A 7,777-nucleotide genomic window follows, 5' to 3' on the forward strand; every position below is an offset into this window, starting at 1 on the left:
TTGGGAAAAAATGGTCACCAGATGGAATGTCATACATCGGCGAATTCGTCATTAAATTGCCAATCAAATGACATTCTCAGTTAAAAATTTTCAGATTTTGAAATTTTCGTAATAAATGATGATGTACCCCCTTATCAAAAATGCGAAAATTGGCCATAAAATTAAATTTTCAAAAATTCGATTTTAAAAATCGCTTGTTGTATCAAAACGAAATAAGCTTTTCTAAACCGATTGTGGATGGGTAGTATAGGTTGCCAGATGTACAAAACAGTGACTCTTATGGCTATACGTCTAGTTTTGGACAAGTTACAACAAAATGACTCTTTAGTTTTTTGTTTTTTGACAAGTCTTCAAAAACCCAAAAATACTATCTATAAGATATCTTCTAGAAGTAAACACAACTCCTTTTATTTTTATTTTTAAAAAAGCAACCATTTTTTATTGCGAGGTAAAAACAAGTTTAATTTGGACTGGATTTTCTTAGCTAACCAATGACTATATAATTTTTAATTATTTTAAAAATGCAAAGGTTTTTTTATTTTGTGAATTAAAAAACGAAGCGTATTACAGATAGTGGATGGTGTGGTGGTGCAGCTCTGCGCTGGATGGGGATGGGCTAAGTGGTTCGCTCGCGTGAGGGGTGTGCGATCTGGTTGTCATCTAGCCAGCACTAGCGAACTAGTTCTAGTTCTAGTGGTGGCGGTTTGCCTGCCCGGCGGCGGAGGCAGAGGACTGCCTCCAGGGCTGATGCACCTGGTGGTAGCCGGACTGGGTCTGGGCGGGAGTGCTGCGACCGAAGGGGCTCTTGGAGTTCACCTGCAGCATGTAGTCGCCCTGCAGATCGAAGTCGGTGGCAATGCCCATGTAGGCCCGCTTGCCATAGCCCTTGTTCTGCTTGTACTCCTGGTACGAGCTGGCGGCCACGGCGGGGAAGTTCCTCTCGTTACCCGGACGCACTGACTCGGCAAAGTAGCGGGTGGCACGCATGGCCGCCTCCACCACATTGTCGGCACCGGGCACTCCGGTCGAGGGTCCATTGGGATAGAAGTCCACGTTGGCCAGTCGCTCGCCGGTGCCCATGCCGTAGGCGGAGGTGTGAATGGCGTCCACAAAGTCAGCATCGCCACGAGCCAACCCAGTCAGCTTCTGCTCCGGCTTGCCATAGATTTTCGAGGCGTCGAGGGCGGTGATGCGGCGCAACTTGTGTCCCGTCTGGCGGGTGTACTGCCGTCCAGCCACGCCGGCCACATGGGCAGCCGGTCCGGAGCCAATCAAATGGATGATCTCCTGGGGCACATTCACAGCATTGGTCAGCTCAACCAGACAGTTGCCCAGAATCTCGCCCAGGCGCTCAATGTTCAGGGTGGCGTACTGCTCGAAGTTCTCGATGGCATCGCCCAGCTGGATGACAATGAGGTCACCAGTTTTGGCATCATCCTGCTCACCATTCTGCTTCCTGCCGTGCGATTGCTGCTGCTCCTCGCTGCTGCTCTTTTGTTGCTGCTCCTCGGATGAGGAATCGGTGGTGGGATAGGGCTGGAGGTTGTAGCGCTGCTGATAGGCATTCACCAGCTTCCTGGTGGCCTTGTGCACCTGCGAGTTGCTCTGGGGCAGGCCCTGGATGAAAATGGTGACCTCGTCGTCGCCGAACTTCTGCTGGCGCTTCACCGTCTCCACCAGGCTGTTCAAGTTGAACTCGATCTTCTGGCCGCGTTCGCCCACAATGTAGCCCTTGATCTGGCTGGGCTCGGGTGTATAGTCGGGCTTGAAGACACGATTGAACTGGGACAAATGGTCTGGGGATTTCCCAAGAAATTACTATACAGGCTTTGCGGGAGTTAAGGCCAACTTACAGAGCTTGTCCAGCAGTGTGGCACCCTCCTCCAGGCTCATCTCCTGCAGCTTCTTCAGGCTAACCTGGTTCAGTGCCGGCAGATCCTCGATTTCCCGGGGGCTCACCCAATTGCTGGGCTGCTGCACATTGTCCAGGGAGTTGGAGCGGCCACCGGAGTGGGGACCAGCCATGGCCACTGCCACAAGGCAGGCCAGGAGGCAAAGGCTGCGCAGAGGATTCATTGTGACTTCCAAGTTCGACTGTTTCAGACACCGTACCAAGTTGTACTGCATGCTTAAAGCGGCAATGCGATGGCTTTTTATACCCCCTTCTAGGCACAAACTATAGTATAGTGCATGCGCCGGAAGCAATTGATTCAGCAAACGATTTCTGGATCAGCACAAATATTCGATTTCGTCGAGTCAGGGCTTTTGCAACACTTCTGATGAGCTCCATTATTTTTCCCTCGCATAAACACAGCATATATTATGATTGGGAAACTTCTTTGTGCAGCACTTACATAATGTAAACAAAAGGGGGTCTGTTTTTAAAAGGGGGCTTGACAAAATCCACGACTTGAACTCATGCTGGGGTCAAGCTTTTTGTTTATTAAAAAATACTCAAGCAATTTAACAGTCTTTTATAGTAAGTCATAAGGGTTAAAATAATTAATTTCAAAGTGCTAGACTCTTCTCTTATTAAGGCACAACCTTTTCAAATATAGAAACTTATTAAAACACTTATGAAAACTGTTTTAAAATTTTGATCACTTGACTGGATTTTTGTAGACTCCAAAAAACTATTTATTAAAATGATCTAGAACGAGAACAAATTCAATAAAATATATTTTTATGACAAGCCCTTAAAAAATTTATAAAACATTTTGTAAATTTAATTTATTAGTTGTAGACATTTCAACAAGATTTATTGGCATTGCTAGAGAATATTAAAAAGTCCAAAAATAGTGAAATTAATATATATAAGCAACAGCGAGAAATGGGTTCATATATTAATTGCAAAATATTTAATACAATAAAAAGACAATGATATTTGTGCATTTTTTAATTTAATTATTATTATATGTATATATACAAAATATCTATAAAGAAAACATTATAAATATAAACCAATTGACAATTCAGACATTTCAAATATATCTGTGTGAAAAATGTAAAGTACAAGAACAAAGAGTCATCTCTGACATAGTAAACTACATGTGCTCCTGTCATAGATTTCTAAAGTCCATTATAAAATGTTTAATTATATGTAAACTTGTACTATCTGGCCTGGAAACTAAAAACATTCGACACTCCACACTTTCCGTATCAACAATAAAAATCTGGAATCAATGAACTGCGATTGGCCTTGAATTGAAAATGGAAAATTAAAATGCAAAAATAAAGTTAAATTAAATTTTAAAAAAATATATAAAAAAGAAATTGGGGCAATACATTAAAGAGTGCTTAAAAATAATTGGTTCAATTATACAATTTGATAGATATTTAATGTGTGTTTAAACAAAATCCGGTGGCAAACAAACTAAAGTACAATGTTGCAATCAGCGGAACCTACAAAGTGATTACAAATTGAAATAATCAGGCAGCCGGTGCAGGTGCCAAGTCATCAGTGGGGTCAGCTAGAGGTAAGCCCGTGCCGACTTTGTATATATTGATATTCTATAGTATTTATTCCGATTCCGATTCCCAGGCCCCAAAAACCCTTGCTCAGCAGAAGTCGCTTAAAGCCGATTAAGCGGAAAAAGAAAGAGAGAGTCTGGAAATGGGAAATGGCAATGGCAACGACAACGGGGTATATAAGCCACCCTTGGCTGTTTGGAAAGTCAGTTCAACTCGCTCAGTGTTGAAGTCGCATCCGATCCCGAATCCGAACCGAAACCATGAATCCCATGAAAGTGCTGAGCCTTTTGGCTTGCCTGGCGGTCGCCGTCATGGCCAAGCCCAATGGCCGACAGGACAACTCCGTCAACCAGGCCATGAAGCCATCGCAGTGGCTGTCCGGATCCCAGCTGGAGGCCATTCCCGCCGTCGACGACCTCACCATTGAGCGTCTGGAGAACATGAACCTGGAGCGTGGCGCCGAGCTTCTGCAGCAAGTTTGTAAGTGGAATAAAAAAATATAGTAAGCCCTTTTCAATTCTCTCGAGGTTTTAGAACTTTCTAAGGTCATAACTACTTAGAATTCCAAATCTATTTATATAAAAAAACATTTGAATCCTGTAATCCTTTAACAGTTTTTCGAAGTTTTCTTATATTTCTAAAAAACAAAACCAATTATTAAATACACTTAACATTTATCAAATTTAATCTGTGGAATATTACACAAAAATGTAAGAAACTTCCCAAGCTCGTTTTGTTAAATATTTAAAAATATTATAGTATATTTAAAATAATAAATAACTTAAATATAATTTATTCGCACAAAAATGTTGGACAATTTAAAAAATTCTGGGCCTAAATTAATATTGATTGGAAACCGTTTTTCAGACCACCTGTCGCAGATCCACCACAACGTGGAGCCCAGCTTCGTGCCCAGCGGCATCCAGGCGTACGTGCCCCAAGCCAATGGCCAGAAGATCGTGGCCCCCCTGAGCGAGATGATCCAGCGGCTGAAGCAGAAGCAGACCTTCGGCGACGACGAGGTGACCATCATTGTGACCGGAATGCCCCAGACCACCGAGACGGTGAAGAAGGCGACCCGCAAGCTGGTGCAGGCCTACATGCAGCGCTACAACCTGCAGCAGCAGCGCCAGCATGGCAAGAACAACCAGAACAACCAGGACTATCAGGATCAGAGTGGCGAGCAGAAGAACCATCAGCGCACCAGCAGCGAGGAGGACTCCAGCGAGGAGGTGAAGAACGCCAAGACCCAGAGCGGCGACATCATTGTGATCGATCTGGGCTCCAAGCTGACCAACTACCAGCGCTATGCCATGCTCGATGTGGAGAAGACCGGTGCCAAGATCGGCAAGTGGATTGTGCAGATGGTGAATGAGCTGGACATGCCCTTCGACACGATCCATTTGATTGGCCAGAATGTGGGTGCCCATGTGGCCGGTGCTGCTGCCCAGGAGTTCACCCGCCTGACCGGACACAAGCTGCGTCGCGTCACCGGTCTGGATCCCTCCAAGATTGTGGCCAAGAGCCAGAACACCCTGACCGGATTGGCCCGCGGCGATGCCGAGTTCGTGGATGCCATCCACACCTCTGTCTATGGCATGGGCACCCCCATCCGCTCCGGCGATGTGGACTTCTATCCCAATGGACCCGCGGCCGGAGTGCCCGGTGCCAGCAACGTGGTGGAGGCGGCCATGCGTGCCACCCGCTACTTCGCGGAGTCAGTGCGTCCGGGTAACGAGAGGAGCTTCCCCGCCGTGCCGGCCAACTCGCTGCAGCAGTACAAGCAGAACGATGGCTTCGGCAAGCGGGCCTACATGGGCATCGACACCGCCCACGACCTGGAGGGCGACTACATCCTGCAGGTCAACCCCAAGAGCCCCTTCGGTCGCAATGCCCCTGCCCAGAAGCAGAGCAACTACCATGGTGTCCATCAGGCGTGGAACAGCCACAGCAACAGCCAGGACAACAAGGACTATTAGTAAGGTGACAGCAAACAACCAAACAACAACCAAAACAACCAAAACAACCAAACAACCAGAACAACCACACACACACAACGACGCTTCAGGCGAAGCACTGTAGTCCCTAAGTTCGAAACCCAAATTGGCCCTTTCCTGAGTTCACTATGTTAACTATGTAACGACCAGATCGCTAAATTCAACTCGCAAATAAACGCTTGATAAACAGCTTAAAAATAACACTCAAATGTATTCTTTTTTCGGGGGTTTTGAGCACTGTTATCTAGAAATTTTGGGAATTTATAAGAACACTAACAAAAAAAACCTTAATATTTTCAATATTTTATTATTAAGAATAATTCCTAAACAACCAGAAACCCCTTAAAACTTGGAAAAAATAAAATGATAACAAAGGGCTTAAAAGTAACACTCAAATTTAAAGTGATTTCAGGGGGCTTGGGGACTATTTTCAATATTTTATTAAGAAAGAAACCAGAAACTCTTAAAAAACTTGGCAAAGTATAAACGTAATAATGGGCTTAAAAATAACATACAAACTTAAAGGGATTTCGGGAATTTATTGGGACCTAAATCGTTTATTGAGCTAAATAACAATCAAACTATTATGTAAATTATTGTTGTGTTTTTATAATGTTACGCATTTCAAATGTGTTTCAAAATAATTAAAAATGGTGTACTCATATTTTGAAGGTATAATATTAATCTGTTATGAGCTGATTTGAATTATCTGAAAAACACCGATTATATATAATTTATAAACAATTTTAATAGTTTACCGTACCTTGTTAATTTAAATGAAAAAACAAATAATGGTAAATGTACTTAAAAGTATGGATTAAATGTTACAAAACCCTAGACCCAAATATAAAAGTCGAGATTGTAAATTGGTTTTGTAAACTTAGATTTATTTTATTGTTGTATGTGTTCTTGTGGTGTCGAGTTGTGAGCCTGTCAACCGGTGGCTTTGCCCCAGATTAGAAAATAATTTCTTTAGAGTGATTAGGGAGCGATTTCGCAATGTCAATAAACCTCAACCTGAAGCAATAACAACTAGAAATACAGCCAAGAGTTTAGGATTTGCTTATTTATGTAATTTCGTTCTATTTATGTTACTTTGTGGTTTTGTGGGTTCTGTGATTTTTCGCTTTTTTCACTGGTTTAGTTAAGTGCACATTCCGAATTGTTAGAAATATTCATTCTATAATACGTACTTGTTTGTAGCTCTAGCAGAGATCAATGCAAAATATGTTTGAAACGAAACAGGCGAGCCGTTTGGCCCCAAAAAATTGGTATAAGCGCAGGCCAAAGTGTCTTAAACATTAACTACAGTCTTTCTTAAGATACCCAATCGCTATCTTTATGTACATCCCTCACATGTGTGTACATTCTTTCATATACTATATGCTATATATATATATATTTTTTTCTGCATTGGTATATACACAATAATCGCTTGTTTAAAATTAGTTTTGATTTATCTTTTTTATAACAATTTCATTGTTTCGATTTTGTTTTCTGTGAGTGGAAGCAGTTTTCGCTTTTTCATTTTGAATATTTGGTTTCCCAGCTACTTTAACTACGTTCATAAATATTCCTATATCATATCCATATTCAATTTAATTTGTATTAGCTTTGAGACCGAACTAAAGCACAAGGCATTTTGCCGTTTATTTAAAATGTTTATCAAACGTTTTTGAATTCGGTTTTTTTTTTATTAATATATATAGTATATATTTATTTATCTATATATAGATCGTTTGGTGCGCTCTACAGTGCAAAATATTTGCTCAATTATAAAATTGTTTCACAGTTGGTTAAATCTTTACAACAGAACCAAAGCCAAGATAAGTTGGAACGATATAGTCGCGAATCTGGACTATTGGAGATCGCTTACTTTCGACTTATAATTTAATGTAAAAAAATAAATTAAAATATATAAATAGTATTTTAAATCAATAATATTGATATTACATATATTATATGTATGGAAAATATAAAATAAATCTATATTCCTTCAAGTAACATAGAAAAACGTATATATACCAATTTTATATAAAGTTTAAAGCTATTTTTATTTAAGTTAAAAGACCATCGGACATTTTGCAAAGAAAAACATTTTATTTAGTACTCGGTAAGGGATCTCTTTCTGATTTTTCTTCATTTCTCAGATGCATTTGTGGCTCCAAGCAAACTGTATGCTATATATCTGAATCTGAATCATCCAGTTGCTGTAACTCATATGGCGTGTTTAACTAGGCAAAATACAATTGGGTTTTTTCTTTTTTGTTTTTTTTTTGTCTACGAGTTCAGCAAATTCATGATGGTTA

At 41.2% G+C, this 7,777-nt stretch overlaps 2 protein-coding genes across 2 annotated transcripts; one reads left to right on the forward strand and one right to left on the reverse strand.

Annotated features, from left to right (window-relative positions):
* Positions 1-405: 405 nt before the first annotated feature.
* LOC128265284 (vitellogenin-2) lies at positions 406-2,140 on the reverse strand. Its single transcript, XM_053001193.1, has 2 exons — positions 1,854-2,140; positions 406-1,796 (listed from the first exon to the last, which is right to left on the reverse strand). Exons 1-2 carry the CDS (start codon positions 2,125-2,127, stop codon positions 691-693), a joined length of 1,380 nt encoding a protein of 459 aa, XP_052857153.1. The 5' UTR covers positions 2,128-2,140; the 3' UTR covers positions 406-690.
* A 1,517-nt stretch (positions 2,141-3,657) lies between these two features.
* LOC128265285 (vitellogenin-1) lies at positions 3,658-5,669 on the forward strand. Its single transcript, XM_053001194.1, has 2 exons — positions 3,658-3,951; positions 4,339-5,669. Exons 1-2 carry the CDS (start codon positions 3,732-3,734, stop codon positions 5,448-5,450), a joined length of 1,332 nt encoding a protein of 443 aa, XP_052857154.1. The 5' UTR covers positions 3,658-3,731; the 3' UTR covers positions 5,451-5,669.
* The last annotated feature ends 2,108 nt before the right edge of the window (positions 5,670-7,777 follow it).

This window comes from Drosophila gunungcola, unplaced genomic scaffold, assembly GCF_025200985.1.
Source record: "Drosophila gunungcola strain Sukarami unplaced genomic scaffold, Dgunungcola_SK_2 000107F, whole genome shotgun sequence".
In the NCBI taxonomy this organism is placed as follows: Eukaryota; Metazoa; Arthropoda; class Insecta; order Diptera; family Drosophilidae; genus Drosophila; species Drosophila gunungcola.